The sequence below is a fragment of the Acanthopagrus latus genome, chromosome 8 (assembly GCF_904848185.1).
Source record: "Acanthopagrus latus isolate v.2019 chromosome 8, fAcaLat1.1, whole genome shotgun sequence".
Lineage (NCBI taxonomy): Eukaryota > Metazoa > Chordata > Actinopteri > Spariformes > Sparidae > Acanthopagrus > Acanthopagrus latus.
Window position 1 is genome coordinate 29,224,696 of NC_051046.1, and position 16,178 is coordinate 29,240,873.

Genomic DNA, 16,178 nt, shown 5'->3' on the forward strand with positions numbered 1-16,178 from the left:
AGTGCCAAAAGTTTTACTCACTGGCCTTGACTCGCATATGAACTTAAGTGACATTCTTAATCAGTAGGGTTTGATATGACGTTGGTCCACCCTTTGCAGCTATAACAGCTTCAACTCTTCTGGGAAGGCTTTCTACAAGATTTATTGAATTTTTGACCATTCTTCCAAAAGCGCATTTGTGATTTCACACACTGATGTTGGACGGGAAAGCCTGGCTCTCAGTCGCCGCTCTAATTCATCCCTCAGGTTGAGGTCAGGACTCTGTGCAGGCCAATCAAATTCATCCACACCAAACTCTCTTGTCCATGTCTTTATGGACCTTGCTTTGTGCACTGGTGCACAGTCATGTTGGACCAGGAAGGGACCATCCCCAAACTGTTCCCACAAAGTTGGGAGCATGGAATTGTACAACATCTCTTGGTATGTTGAAGCATTCAGAGTTCCTTTCACTGGAGCTAAGGGGCCAAGCCCAGCTCCTGAAAAACAACCCCACACCATAATCCCACCTCCACCAAACTTTATACTTGGCACAATGCAGTCAGACAAGTACCGTTCTCCTGGCAACCGCCAAACCCAGACTCATCCATCAGACTGCCAGATGGAGAAGCCATCGTCACTCCAGAGAACGTCTCCACTGCTCCAGAGTCCAGTGGCGGCGTGCTTTCCACCACTGCATCTAACACTTTGCATTGCACTTGTTGATGTATGACTTGGATGCAGCTGCTCAGCCATGGAAATCCATTCCATGAAGCTCTCTTCACGCTGTTCTTGAGCTAAACTGAGGGCCACATGAAGTTTGGAATTCTGTAGCAACTGACTCTGCAGAAAGTTGGCGACCTCTGCGCACTATGTGCCTCAGCATCCGCTGACCCTGCTCCATCATTTTACGTGGCCTTCCACTTTGTGGCTGAGTTGCTGTCATTCCCATTCACTTGCACTTTGTTATAATACCACTGACAGTTGACTGTGGAATATTTAGGAGCGAGGAAATTTCATAACTGGACTTGTTGCACAGGTGGCATCCTGTCACAGTACCACGCTGGAATTCACTGAGCTCCTGAGAGCAACCCATTCTTTCACAAATGTTTGTAGAAACAGAGATTCTGTCAATGCAAATTTTAAATTGTGATTTTGTTGTTCTGTTCTGTACATGCGACTATTGCATGTCTGTAGGTCCTGGACAAGGAATCCCTCTTCTGTGACCTTCTTCCTCTTTATTCCTTTTCTTCCCCCGCTGGATGCTTTTGTGAGCTCAGGCCAAGGTTGTGGTCCTGACAGCATTTCATCTTCAGGTGCCTTGAATGCAGCAGCAGATTTACTGTCATAGTGAGGTCCCCATCCTGGTGAGTGGCGCCTTCACTTACAGATAGTGGACCAGATATGGTTTCACTTTGGCCGGCTGGATGTAGACCTTTTTTGCGACAGAGAAGAACACGTAGTGTTCTCTGTGGGCATATATGCCCCTGGGGACAGATCGGCCTTTTATGGCCTCATTTCATGCTCTGTGTTGACTGCACAGTCTTCTGCACTTCAGACAATCTTTTTGTGTCATATGAAGGATCCACATTGGACAGGCCGATTTTGGTTGAGCCTGCCGGCCCATTGGTTAATGGATCTAATGGCCCTGGCTTTTGTTCATGCGGGAGTGGTTCCCCCTTTAAGGACTGTGGTGCATTCCACAGGGGGACTGGCTGCGGTCTTGGCTGCTGTTTCAGGACACTTCTTTGGAAGAAGTGTGTGATGCTACCAGTTGGACATCCTCGTCTTCTTTTGCCAGGTTTTATTGCCTGAACCTGGCTTCATCCACTGTTCCCTCGTTTGTTCTTGGGGATGCAGGGGATGATTTAATTTTTTGTTTGTTGCCCTGTCCTAGGCTTCTTTTTTTTAACATATTGTAATCTGCCAGCATGGGCTCGTGCTCCAGGATGTATTTTTCTTTTGCCATTTGAACTGGAATCTTATCTGTTTAACTTTTGGTTGCTTGCAATGAAATGCATGAACTCACTGTATGTGTTATTGTTTCACTAAGCTGTGTTGGAATCCTCTTTTGTTTGGCTTATTCTACCTTATAGATGGTGCCAACTCATGCTCCTAGTGGCTGAAAAAATGTCAAACGTTGTCTAGTTTCAGCTTCTCAAATGTGATTATTTGCTGCTTTTCATTTCCAGTATTTGGATTTTGGACTGTTAGTTTGACAAAACAATTTGAAAACATCATTCTTGGGGATTTCAGGATAGTTCATTTCTATTTCTTAACATTTGTAACTGAAATGGGGTATGCTGAACTTAGATGTATAAGACTTAGACTAAGATCTAGAATGCAGATATTAGAAAAATGCTTTATTGTCATAAAGGAGTGAAATCAATTGAGTGAACTGAAAAAAATGTTTAACTTATATTTTACAATCATTAAAGCTACTTAAATATTCTTGTATGATCAATTACCACAAACATTTTGAATACTTTAAACTTATTTGGTTTTATAGTAAGATTGGCAGCCTTGTCGCACCTGCCACCATCATCTTTGAATAGTTAAGTCACAATAAACCTGTAACTTGAAAGTGATATGACACGTTTTGTAGAAATGTAAGTCTATTCCATCTATTTCGTCCTGGCAGCTGGGCTGTTTAGTTGGGAAGAGAACTGTGTACAGAAAAGAGAAAGCAAATTCAAACTCACCTCAGAGTAATGTGTACTACCAATTGAAAAATGCTCTTGAAATGTATTTTTATGCTGTAACTTTCATTATTACTCCACAAATTAAAAGAGCAGCCACTGAATCATCTGGTTTAGACAGGCACACTGGTATGTAGATCCTACTGTGACAAGGGGGCCTGATTCAAATCCTTTTGTTTGTCAGAGTGTGTGCGTGCATGCGCGCGTGCATGCAAGAGAAAGAAAGAGAGAGAGAGAGAGAGAGAGAGAGAGAGAGAGAGAGAGAGAGAGAGAGAGAGAGAGAGAGAGAGATCCACCCTGTATTGTTACACTGGAGGCCAGCCAAAAGTGAATGAAAACACCTGACACAGATAAAAACCTGTCCTTCAGTGTCACCACCTGTCACACCCCAACACACAAAACAAACCCACCCTTACTGCAGGCCAGGACATACCACACATAACAGGCATACATGAGCTGGACTTGACTTAGCGCACCTTCCTGAGAGACGCTTGTGACTCACAGGACTATATAAAGTCTTGCCTTGCCCAAGTATGCGAGATATCTTTGCAATGGAAAAGTGTTTTCCATTTTGAGCTGTCACAGTATCAGTTTCAATACATTAGAAAAGTTTGGTGCTAGAATAATAACAGGGTAGGCTAAAGTGATGAAAAATACATAAAAGTGTCTCATGATACCATGTAAAGTCTGAATGTTGAAAGACAAGAAATGAGACACATAAAAGTCAAAAAAAGAAATGACATAGGTCAAACTGAAAATTATTTTTTTTTAAATATACATGGAAATTAGAAAAACAGTGGCACAGATAAACTCATATATAAAAGGGCTTGTGCATTTTGGAGCTAAAGCTTGAAACTTTTTTAAGTGTTTCTACAAACCAGGATTATTTTGTGACAATATCAAGAATTTCTTATCAAAATATCGCAACTTACTTCTCTACTGTATGCACTAGGGCTGCACGATATTGGAAAAAACTGACATTGTGAGTTTTTGTAACCCTGCGATATATATTGCGATATGAAAAAATACAGGAGTTTTCATCAGATGACCTGAATAGCACTTTATGTTATGCTGCACTGCTGTTATCTTGTGGACAATCAACCTGTCATACTGAGCTGTGTGTTACCGATGTAAATGGTCAAACAAATTAGTTGTTACCTCTTGCTGTGGCAACAAATGCAAAGCACTGTCGACACAGAGCACGTGTTTGGTCAATATCATCCTTCTTGTAGCTGAAATAATTCCAGATAACTGACATTGCTTTTCTTTTTGGCACCAAGTCTTTGTTCGCAGCGATTTTCTCATGTACATTGCTCATTTTTAAAGGTTATTACCAGCGACTCAGTCCATGTGCAGGGGCGTGGTCTGCTTCGGCACACTGAACAAAAACTAATGATTGGTGGATCGCTGCGCATGCAGAGTCTGCATGCACAGTGTGTGTCAGGTATGCTTAAAATTAGATGACTTCATTTACTCCTATATTGCAGGCCCTGCAATGTGACTATTGCACACATGTACATCGCAATGACAATGCTCAAACGATATAGTGTGCAGCTCTATTATGCACACAACATTACTACTTAATTTTCAGATTTTTTTGCTCTTTAATATAACCATAAAACTCTTTTTTTGTTTTAAATGCACTTTTAAATCATTTGTATGTATGTATGTGCTGTTTTTAAAATTTCTATGAGGAGGAGGCTAGAGAGAGTGGACAGTGAGAGAGCAACACAGCTTGCAGCTTGTTGGAACAGAAAACAAAACAAAAGTTGCAGCAGTGTTAATCAGAATACTTTCACTTTCATTTTATATGTGTTTTTAGTGTTTCTATGTAAGCACTCACAGTTTATGGGTTCGTTATTTGCATTATTTAACATCATATACTAGGCTGGGTTGTATTGTTTTAATTGAAACAGCTGTGCCAATACTGTTTGCCTCTGCCCAGTTCACTTTAAGCAAAATAAAGAGGTGTAAATATTATATTGCATCTAGCATTTCTGATGGTGGGGCGTAAAAAGAGCTACCAAATGACTGTAGAATCAATACATGCAAAAGTACATGTGCTACATGCTGCCTGGACAATATAACCAACATGGGCCAAGGAGTGGCAAAGAGCTTTTATTATAATCTATGATAACTCTAAAGTACTGTAACGTGTTCTTTTTTCAGTGGATAACACATCTAATGGCAGTCACCTTGTAAAGTAATGAGTTATGTTACGTTACGTTTCTAATGACGTTATCCAACATTGGTAACATACACCAAAACTCACCAAACTTGGAATATACGTCTGGCAAAAAAATGTATGATTCAACATGATTGGTATGAATGTGGCCAGGGGACTCTATAGCGCCTCCTGCAGTAAATCCCCTCCTCCTACATGCACATACATTTTCGAAGAAAAAGTGGAGGGAGGGTCCAGACTCAGAATTATGGGGGCACTGGCCCCTGTTGGCCCCCTTCCAGAACCACCCCTGGAAGAGAGAGAATTAAGAGATAAAATGCGATGAGACACAAAAACGGAAAGCAGACATGTCAGGCATGACAAAGATAAGAGAAAGAGGAATAAAGAAATAGGAAAATAATGTATGAAAAGCAATTATGCCTGACAGAAGAGAGCAAACACTGTACTCTGACAGGAGAAAACATGAGAAATGAAAAGAGAGCGATGTGGCATGATAAAGGAAGGAGAAAAACAGATTGGCTCACTAACTTGACTGGTTTACATGGTTGACATTCCTGCTCACATACATACTTTTCTTCGTCCCAATCTCATCTTTCAGTCACGTGTGCCCAGAGGAAGAAAAAGAAAACAGGGGTTTAGTTGGAAGGCAGGTTTGAATTAATTAAGCCTGTGTTACCTGGCTGTCGCTGCAGTTTAGTAGAGTCTGTACCTTTCTGTGTCATTACGCATACATCAATTATAGACCTACTTAATGGTTCTAGCAGTTGGCATGGTATTTGGATTTGAATTGTGCTCATGAGAGTAGTGAAAGCTCTAATCCTTCCTTTCTTTTTAGTGTTCCTTGATGGTTAACATGGAAAACATGGTCCTATCATTAAATGGGCCAAAATCTAATTTCACTGGAAAAAAACTGCGCTACTTGCCCCTACTGATCCCCCTATTCCCCTAATGCCCTGCATTGTCAACCATAGCCACCATAGTCACATGCGCATCAGAACCAATCACTGCAGAGCCCACCCCCATTAATTCAGCTATGAAAATCTAGTCTCACCAGAACAGACAAGAACAAAAACACCAATAAGAAAACAAAGAACAGAAAATCACTCCCAGAGAAGGAAAACAGCACTGCAGAATCTACACTGATCTGGAATAACAATATACTATTAAAATTACACAAAAGGAAAACCTCTCACCAGGAGGAAAAAGCAAAAGGCCACAAACTTAACTATGCTGCACTGAGCTGAAAAACTTTAACAAACGGAAAATGCTCCAAATGGAGGGAAAACAAAGACACTATAAAATTAACTAGCTTCAAACAAAAACCTACTAACCAAAAATGTTATCAAAACAAAAATCACTCTTCTTCAGAGGTATACAGGAAATCAGAAAATACAAACATGGCAACAGGTGATGAAGATCTCTGACAAGGCTGAGAATCAGGGCTGGAGATACTCAGCAAGATGAAATACTCCGGCTACGAGACAAGGGAAGACGCATACTATATTACACATCAGGGAGTGGAACACAGGTGGAAACAATCAGGAATCAGGGGAGACATCAGACCGGTGACACACAAGGAAGGGCAAGGAGGAGAGTTACTTTTCAAAATAAAACAGGAAGTTCACAAGACAAAAAAAACCCAAGACAGGACACCCCTCACCGAGGTGTGACATCTGGTGCAGGAAGAATCGGAAAAATGGGCTATTGTCACGAAAGTGTCCGTAAGCAGGAAGTGTTTGCAAGCAAAAAAACATGTTCCTATTGGTGGAAAAAGGCACCACACCAACCAATCACAAAATTATATGGCAAACCATGTGATTTGGTTTCTGAGGGACAGGGGGAAGTTGTGGGAGGGACGGAGGCGGAAGAGTGACAGCAGCAGTGACGGGTAGAGAGAGTCGAGATAGAGACAGCAAGTTTTGAGAATTGAGAGATTTGTGACATTTAGCGTGTTTGGAGTGTATAGTTAGTATGTTATGTAGTGTTTGGTGTAGTGTGTTTAGTGTGTAGTGGAGTCATTTTTATGTTTAATGAGTCAAAACAATGAGGAGACTGCTGAATGTGGAGCAGGCAGGAGAGCTGAGGGAGACCTGAGCCTGAGGCATTGCCTGCATTTAAATGTAAATAGTTACATATAACTTTGTACATTTCAAAAACTTATGCTCGAATTTAGCAAAAAAAAATTATATTTTTATTATAAGTAATAAAAATGGTTTGTTAAACATATTTGTGGTCTTCACAGTCAGAAATCTAACTTTTTCCTACTCTGGTTTTGTTTTTTAGTGATTTTAGGTCTGTTGTGTTAATCCAGTATGTCAAAATAAAGCAATAACTGTACAGTCACACATGTGAGGTTGTGCTGAAAATAATGACACCAAACAGGGCAAGGTAAATAGTTTTTAAGGTGAAATATAATGGTAAAATCAAAAGTAGTTAAAAACAGCCAATCATATCCCTGATGTCCCACCTTCAAACTCAGCCTCATTTGGCCATCCATGAAAACGCTACTTAACCTCTCACTTTTCTATAGGAATACATACTTCCTACGGGCAATGCACTAGTCTAAATGAATTGTCGAAGTTGTATCAAGCATATCAAAAATGTCCAAACAAGCAGAATCATTCCTTAAGTGTCCTTTGGATTTCAGCTGTTTTCAGAGAAATGTTGAGGCATCACCGTAAAACACAAGTGAATTAGTGCTGTTTTGTCACTGTCATTTCTTATGTTGCATACATGTACACTACACACACACACTCACACAAACAGTTTCAGCAAAGTTCTGGTTGGCTGATATCACACTGTCAATCTATGCCCTCCCTTTTCCAACCATCCTTGAATTCCTACATTCTACCATCACTGGGAGAATAGGAGGAGTAGGAGGGGTGATTGTCAGATGGTGGCTAAAGCATAAGCGAGTGGAAGGAGAGAAAAAAAAGAGGAGATGCAGGAGAGGAAGACTATCAAGGTAAAGAGTAGAGGGGGAGAAGAGGTGAGGACAAGAGAGAGAGAAGTGTGAAAGAGGTGTTCAACAGAATACCCTGCCCTGAAACAACTGTAGACAGTTCACAATTTAAAAAATGCACTTTTTTCATTTTCTGCTCTTTCCTCTTTGGAATGCATCCTTATCTAGAAGTATATTACAGCCACTTGCATAATCATGAAGGACTCCTTCCATAGAATACACTCGCACTCACGTGTGCACACAGGCCCCAGTACAGGCTGGTACTGAAATGATTAGGTCGGGTTACCACAGGGTATATATCTGGTGGAGAAAGAAAAAAGGGGAAAACAAATTGTAACAACTTTTAGCAATTTGCATGTATTAATCACCTTTCTCTTGGCCATATGTCAGCAAGTGAAAATTCCACTAACATAAACTAATGACCCATTTTGAAATCAGTTTGCTCCACACACATATGTAGAATCTTAAGTTATTCTTCTCTTTCATTTTAAACATGTAAACACTACAAGAACTTTGTCTGAAATTATGGGGGTGGCCCTGAAGAGTGTGCAAGCAGTTCAGAAGATTTAGAAATGGATCTGTAAACCTCTCAAATTACCAGATAATCTGTGTCAAACATTGGCACCAACCAAGATCCCAAACCAGAGTTCTCACCCAGTTGTCCGGGACGGGCGAATTAGATAAAATTGGCCCTAAACCGATGCTATGTGGACACACCATAATGCAGACATAAACCTAACCCTTACCCACCTCTAAGGTACCAAGGAGGCATCCTAACAAGATGTCCAAACCACCTAAGATGGCTCCTTTAGGAGCAGTGTCTATACTCCGATCTCCCAGCGAATGTATGAACTCCTCACCCTATCTCTAAGTATGAGTCCTGCCACCCTACGGAGGAGATCATTTCAGATGCTTGTATCCACAATCTTGCCCTTTCAGTCACTACCCACAGTTCATGGCCAGAGATGGACCAGAAAATCCTGTAGTACTGCTGACACCGCACCACTCCTCCTGTCCATCTCAAGCTCCATTTTCCCATCACTTATGAAAACATGAGCCTGATATACTTAAACTCCTTTGCTTGGGGCAGGAGTTCACCCCCCAGACAGGGGGGGAAATCCACCATTTTCCAGCAGAGGACCATGGCCTCAGATATAGCGATGCTACCCTCCATTTCAACCTCTTTACACTTAGCTAAAAACCGCCCCAGTGCCTGCTGGAAATCAGGGCTGAAGAAGCCAGCAAAACCTCATCATCTACAAGGAGCAGCGACGCAAAATGAGGTTCCTGGAATGGACACTTTCATCCCCATGGCAACACCTTGAGATCCTATCCACGAAAATCACAGGATCGGAGACAAAGTACAACCCAGGGGGAGTCCAGCACCCAATGAAAATGTCAGACACAGCTATCACTTTGGTCATACAGGGACCGGATAGCCCACAGCAGAGGGCCTGGTACCCCATACTCCTGCAGTACCCCCTATAGTACTCCCTGTTGGAACCATTCGTTGGCCTTCCCCAAGTCTACAATTGATTGGGCTAACTCACATGAAATCCCCAACAAGACCGCAAAGGTAAAAAGTTGGTCCGTTGTTCCATGACCAGGACAGAATCTACATTTTTCCTCTTGAATCCAAGGTTTGACAACTGGCGCTAAGCTTCCTGTTCAGCACCCTGGAATACAATTCTGGAACAGTCCAGACCTCCATGTGACACTGTAGAAGCGTGTAAACTAAGACTGTAAAACAATGTTTAGAGCCTTCAGCATCTCAGGGCAAATCTCATCTATGCCTTGCTGCTGAGGAGCTTCCTGACCTTTGCCAGTAACACGGACAAGTTTCAGTTGAGTGAAACCCCTGCACAACTGTATGTAGTTTCAGTGGGTTGTTTGTATTGCCAAATATTTTGGTGATGGATTTTTGGTAGATTTTATGGCAGAGTTGTTTGTAGTTTTGTGAAGGTTGGCTATTGTAATTACATTTTTATGTAGCTGCTTGTCTGGAACATGTCTTTGGATAGGGTTAGGGTTAGGAACAACAATAATGGTGATCCAGATGTCTAGGGCCAAGAGGCAAAGCATGGCGAACCATGTTCAGGACATCCAGGAACATGGCACACTGTGTTATTGTGCTGGCTGTTCATTGGTTTATTTGTATGAGTATGCGTAAAGAAAAAGAATTATTACATTTGCGATAAATTCTTCAGGAATTGTGATTTATTCAAAATGTTATGTATCTTGAAAGATTCAACATTGTATTTTTATGTTCTGTATATCCTTGACTGGTAATTCAATGAGATGAGACATTTTGTTTGTTATGTTTATGAGGCTGTCATGCACAAGTGTGCATAACTGTATGTATGGTGGACCCTAGAAAGAATATCTAATGCTTATGCTGGTGCTAACTGGGATCCTTAAAAAGAAAGAAAAGAAGGAATACTGCTATGGTAAATTTCCAAAATAGTCTCAGGAGTTGCTTGCATTGTTATTTTACAAAGGAGATGCAACAAACCAATTTGTACTGAAGTAGATCATGGGTTGTCAATATGTTGTCATCATCATATTGAAAAATTATGTTTCAAAAATGTTTTAAATTATTCAGCTCCATCATTCATTAATATTTGTTATCTTCTGTTTCAGCCTGACAGCTATTTTTAGGATAAAAGTAAAAACATATGATGTATACAAGTATTCATTTGTTTTTAAATGTCAGTTGCACATCAGTTTTTATATTTTTATGGGTAAATATCAATACTCCTGCCAGTGTTATATGACCAGTAGTTGACACTTCAGGTTCTCCAATGGGTCACCTCATGCAGTGCAAGTTCTGATATAAATTCAGAGTACCACACCAACATATATTTAGATGCAATCTCTGTATAACAAAATTCCTTCTTTCAAATGTGTTCATTAAATTGAGTGTTTAGACAAATCAAATAAAACAATAATAAAATGAATGGTACAAGTAAGTAAGTTTAGGCTAGCAAGTGATAATGGAAATTCCTCATGAAGACGTCATGTACCTCTGACATGGAGTACATAAGGAAAATAGAAAAGGTAAAGGTGGAAGGACATCCTTTATAGAGGTGTCTTTCCTCATACTGACTGAGTCATGTCAGGTGCCTAAAGATTTTGTGCAATTATAATCTCAAAGGTGTATCTTACTCCTTACACATATTGCTACAGGATAACTGACTTTTTTAGATACAGATTCTTAGATAAAGAATGCCTGACCATAATTTATCAGGTTGTCATGAACGCTCAAATTCATGCAAGGGAGCAAAATGACTATTTGGCTTGTCCATTTCAGGATCACAAGACTGCTACTGAAATACATTACTTATCTAAAGAATCTCTGATTTTCCATACTTCAAAAAGAGGAGCAGCTGGGATGTGTTACAAAGTACCCATACGTGCCAGTCTGACATACAACAAGAAATGTTATGATTGGTTAGGAGGGCCTGTTTTCATAATGATGTTCAACTACTGCAGTGAACAACACGTTAAACACGTAACACAACATTATTATATTACTCTGAGCAGTAAAAGTGTAATATAAGTTCTTTCCAACAGGATTGCATTACAGTAATATTACAGTCCAGTAATGCTTTAGCACCCAAACAACATCACGCCACGTCCAGCAGTGCGCCACAAGATAAAAATTGAAGAAGAATTGTGTTGGCAAAATGTCAGAATGGATGTTGAGTCAGCAGCTACACTAACACTCACAGGATCACTTGTTAAGTGGAGACATTGATATCTGTCCCGCAACTCAGCTAATCATAATATGTTTTGTCTGATATTTGCATGAAAAATTCACCAAAATGCACCAACACCCCACTGCCAGGTAGAAATCAGTGACTGAAATTAGCTTAGGTGAAGCTGAGCAGCTTGTTGTCACTCAAAGTGGCCAGCCCTTGATATAGCTGAAAGCCATAATATGATTCAAATGAGCGAGTTAGACACAAATTTACCAGCACATTTTTGGGGGCTCTTAAGGTGATTCGCTCAATTTTTGGGAGAGACTCAAGTGGCCATTCTAGGAAGTGCACTTTTTGGCACTTCCACATTGGCTTCATTTTCTGCTCCTGAGTTTGCTGCTGGATTAGGCTACACAGCATCACCACTGGATTTGTAATCCACTTTCAAATTAAAGTTACAAGTAACATGAGAAACATTTCTGAAGTAATTTACCTAGCACTGCTAGTGTATGCACTGACACTGTTAATTGTTAATATTACAGTATTTTGTACCCTAAATGGGTGGGTTCCTGCTGGAAGCAGTATTAGTAGTAGCAATGGAGATGTGATGTTAAGCTAGCTGGGTTAGTGGGTAGGTAGCATCATAGTATTTAGGCCAGTAATGCAGATAGCACAGCAGTGGGGGACCACAAAGTGTGGGAATAGTAGGGTGAAATGTTAAGTATAGTAATCCTCCATTTATGGCGTTATATTAAGCGTCACGTCACGCCCCTCGTAGTGTTCTCCGGTCTCGTCAGGTTGGAGGAGGAGAAGCAGGACGAGTTACACTTGCAGCTCAAGTCCCATACTGGATTTACCGGACTCCACCTGCCGCAAGCGCTTTTTTGTCAGTGTCGTAACAGAATGATAACAGTGCGAGGTGACACAGGAAGGCACGGGAAACAAACACCGGATTGAGACCGACTGTCGTTGAAAAACAGAGAATCGCAGACAGTTGAAAGGACGGCTTTGTTTTGAATCATTTTTTCTCTCTCTCGGTGCAGAGGAGGAAAACAACAACCATAATTCCGGTGGATGGTTTTATCCGCAGTGCCTCAGCCAGCCAGCCAACCGGGGAGCAGAATGTCAAGACAGCAGCAGCGGACGCCGTTAAAACACACCGACAACGTGGTGGAGGTGAAAAGCAAAGTGAGTAGTAGACCAAACGGGATATTAAGCTTTTTAGTGATAAAAAGGAAAGAGGGAGTCTGGTTGATACTGTCGTTCCGCCGGTGCTCTGATAGCGTCGACCTTGTGAAGTCGTTGAGACATGTCTCTCTCTCTCTTTGGCTCTCTAACGTATAAGCAAATCGTTTTACCGTTCGGCATACGTAAAATATTCTGTGTAAATGACAGGCGAGCGGGGTTCGACGACTGAACACTACAAGCAGGCTGCTAGAGCCGAACCTGCTGTCACAGCGCTGTTTCGTTCCGCATTGATTCCGTTATTATACCACTCTGTGTCAAAACACCGATTATGCTCCCCAGGCTCTTCGTCGCTTTCTCTTTCTGCTATATGTTTCATTGTCACTCGGTGTGTCTCTTCAGTTTCGTTCAATTAGAACACCTGTCCCGCTAGACTGTGTTCCTGTACTGCTGTAATACAATACAGTATTAGGCTACTGTTAGTACCGTAGCCAGTTGTTGTTGACACTACTCTAACATTAGGCTACAGAGTGTCTTAACAGACTATGTTTACCATGCAAGTGAATGTACGTAGTTAATGTGCTTAGGTATCCTTCAGGTATGACGGAATTGTAGGTATACTTTATTGAGTGCTGCTATTTTGTGAGGCGGCTCATTTTTCACTAGTGGAGACAATAGGTGTTGACAGCTGTAACTTCATGAAGCCTGTGAGTTACATTCATTACATCTAAAACGTGGAGAAGGTGTTTGATTGTGATAACAGCTTTTACATGATACTATACACTTAAATTGCCATAGGAGAAATACTGACAGTATTGGTAATGTTTATTTTAACCTTCTCTCAGGTAGTAATAGGCGTCTAAATCAGACTGGACAAAGGCATCGAGTCCATGTTTTCTTGATTATTATTCCCCCTTTGTAAATCCTTATCAACCCTATGTAGAGTATTTTGAGTGCCTATGACACTAATAAACTGTGCTTATCACAGAATACTAACGCATTAATCAAGTAACGCTGTGGAAGGACGCATTCTTTCCAATGAATAGGCCCACATGAACTTTTCAGCAAACATTCCAATTACTTTTCCACTTCTGTGTCTGAGCGAGGAGAGATTGCAGTGTTGGACCTTCACTGTCCTGCAGAATATTTGCAAGAGCTGGACAAAAATATTGAAGTGGATTGTAGATAACAAATAAGTTAAATTTGGCTGTCAAAAGACAACCATGGCCAAAAATGACAAATTTGATCATATTTGGACAGTAGTACACTTGGCTAGAACTAGATGGCTAGTATGGCTACCAGTTTTTGTTCTGGACACAGTTTACTTATAAGTTAGTTTTAGGGCTTGTAAAACAAGAACAGGGGTCGAAGGCAATGCCTATTGCAGTGTAGTCAAAGAATGAGAAAGCAATGACAGATGGAGGCTCATGTATTTCATGTACAAATATGCATTGGCTAAAAAAGAATAAAGTTGTACAAATGTATCACATTTGTTCCTGGGGCATTTTAAAACATGGACATTATGCATTTTTACACATTATCAACATATGACCTCTTTTACAATCTTTATTTTTTTGTGTGTAATAGTCACAAACAGGCAAGGGATGACCAGTGCCTCTGCTCTTTGTTGCATGGGGACATCTAAACGTAACGTAAATTAATACAGTGTCAGGAGAAAACCAACAAACAATTGGTGCAGTGCTGCGAATATGATTGTCCCCCCTCCCCTCACGGGATATTTAATATATCTGTCTGAAGTGTCAGTCTGATATATAATAAATGTAAGAATGACAGACACAACAAAGCACGTCATGACACATGGAGAAAGTTGGTTGTATTGAAGTGGGAAAGTTAGTTTGCTAGTTATAAACTTACCATGGAGGCAAACTCTATGGTCCCCACAGTAGGAGGCAGTGAGGTGAGTGTGACTGAGAAACTCTCCTGGGTAAAAAAATTAAGTTGGAGCGCCCTCTACTGGACAAATAGTGCAAGAACATAATTTCCAAGAAAAATCAAGTCATATTCCCTGCACTTAATCAGGAAAAGTAAGTGTTAATATCTGTGTCTGGTCGATAACGATTATTCTCAAATAGTTATGTGCTCAGATTATATAGCTGGCTTATCTGGGCACAAAGTTAAAGGTTGTAGACTCTAGAAGACTTTCAATTAGTCATTGGTGTGTTTTGGGTGTAAAATATATATTAAACCAACCAGGGTGTTCCCTTTAAGAGCCTGACGTGCCTGTTGGAGGAGCAGTGCTGCTGCACGTCCATGTGTGTGTGCAGATCTCAGTCTGTGGATCAGGCAGAATGGGCCATAAATTAATAATGTTATCATTCTGATCAATAGCGAGCGGGATGCAGATGTATGAAATATGTTTTTAAATGAGGAAAATATTAATGGCATTACCTCCAGCGATCCTCCATCAGCAGAAACAATATGTGTATCTCAACATTAGAATGCCAGTTATTGTTCTGTGTTCTTCTATACATCAAAGGGTCACACACAGTTCAGGTTCATACAGTAAAATAGTTTTGAGTGAAGTAGCTGTCCGCCTGATAAATTCTGAGATCCAAACTAAAAATGTTTATTACAAAAGCTACAAGTTTATATTGATTTCACTGCAGTGTTTCCTCTTAAGCTTTTAAATAATACTTTAATGTGCAGCGATATTTGCTGCAGTGATATTACAGCTCATGGAAACATTTGAATTACTGAAAGCAAACTTTATGAAATCAGGGTGTACGTGTGTTGTCAACCCGCCTGTGTAGTCGCATCTTACTGTCTGAATAATGTGCTCTTTAAATAGCAGTAAACACACTGCGTGTCACATCTTTGAGACAAGGTGACGATCCAAATGGACAAACACGAGACAGGCAGGATAAGGAAATAAAGATACACGTCTGATGAAAAGAAAAACAAAAAAAGCTTTGTTTGAACAAATGTCTGTACGTGTGAACGGGGAATTTATTTCACTGTTCACAAAGACAAAATAGCTCAACTGGCTTTTAGACGTATAAGTGCCTGGTAGGGTGGGATGGATAGTCTGGGACCAGGGACGTTTGAGTCAATCAGCACAGCCTATTCCATCCACTGAATTCTTTTCGTTCTTTTAAAGTTCTCATGTAGATTGCTTGGGGCAAGCATAGGTGTCTATATATATATATATATATATATATATACTATTCTGTTTGTGTGTTTCTTGATTGTTGTTTTTTGTACTATATATACTACTTATATACTAATACTATATATATATATATATATATATATATATATATATATATATATATATATATATATATATATATATATATATAAAAGTAGCAATGGAAAGCATTTTGTTGAGCCACCCTCTGAAACATGGGGACAATGGAGACTTCTAATTCAACAATATTAATTTCTTAGCCGCAACCATGCCCATTCTAAGAATCTGCCTCTGATGGGAAGGAAGGACCCTTTTACTGCCA

At 40.4% G+C, this 16,178-nt stretch overlaps 1 protein-coding gene and 1 long non-coding RNA gene across 5 annotated transcripts in view; one reads left to right on the forward strand and one right to left on the reverse strand.

The window, feature by feature from the left end:
• Positions 1-7,325: 7,325 nt before the first annotated feature.
• The window catches only part of pard6a (par-6 family cell polarity regulator alpha), a 41,183-nt gene continuing 32,330 nt past the window's right edge, over positions 7,326-16,178 (forward strand). Inside the window, exons 1-2 of one of the 4 annotated variants that reach the window (XM_037108205.1) lie at positions 7,326-8,179; positions 12,567-12,711. In XM_037108205.1, the coding sequence (XP_036964100.1) occupies positions 12,598-12,711 (114 nt within the window). In that variant the 5' untranslated portion in view covers positions 7,326-8,179; positions 12,567-12,597. The other 3 variants (XM_037108204.1, XM_037108206.1, XM_037108207.1) reach the window with 3 other exon arrangements.
• LOC119024954 lies at positions 12,876-15,159 on the reverse strand. The gene is made up of 3 exons (XR_005076655.1): positions 15,118-15,159; positions 14,920-15,001; positions 12,876-14,649 (listed from the first exon to the last, which is right to left on the reverse strand). It is a non-coding gene; the product is annotated as an uncharacterized LOC119024954 (long non-coding RNA).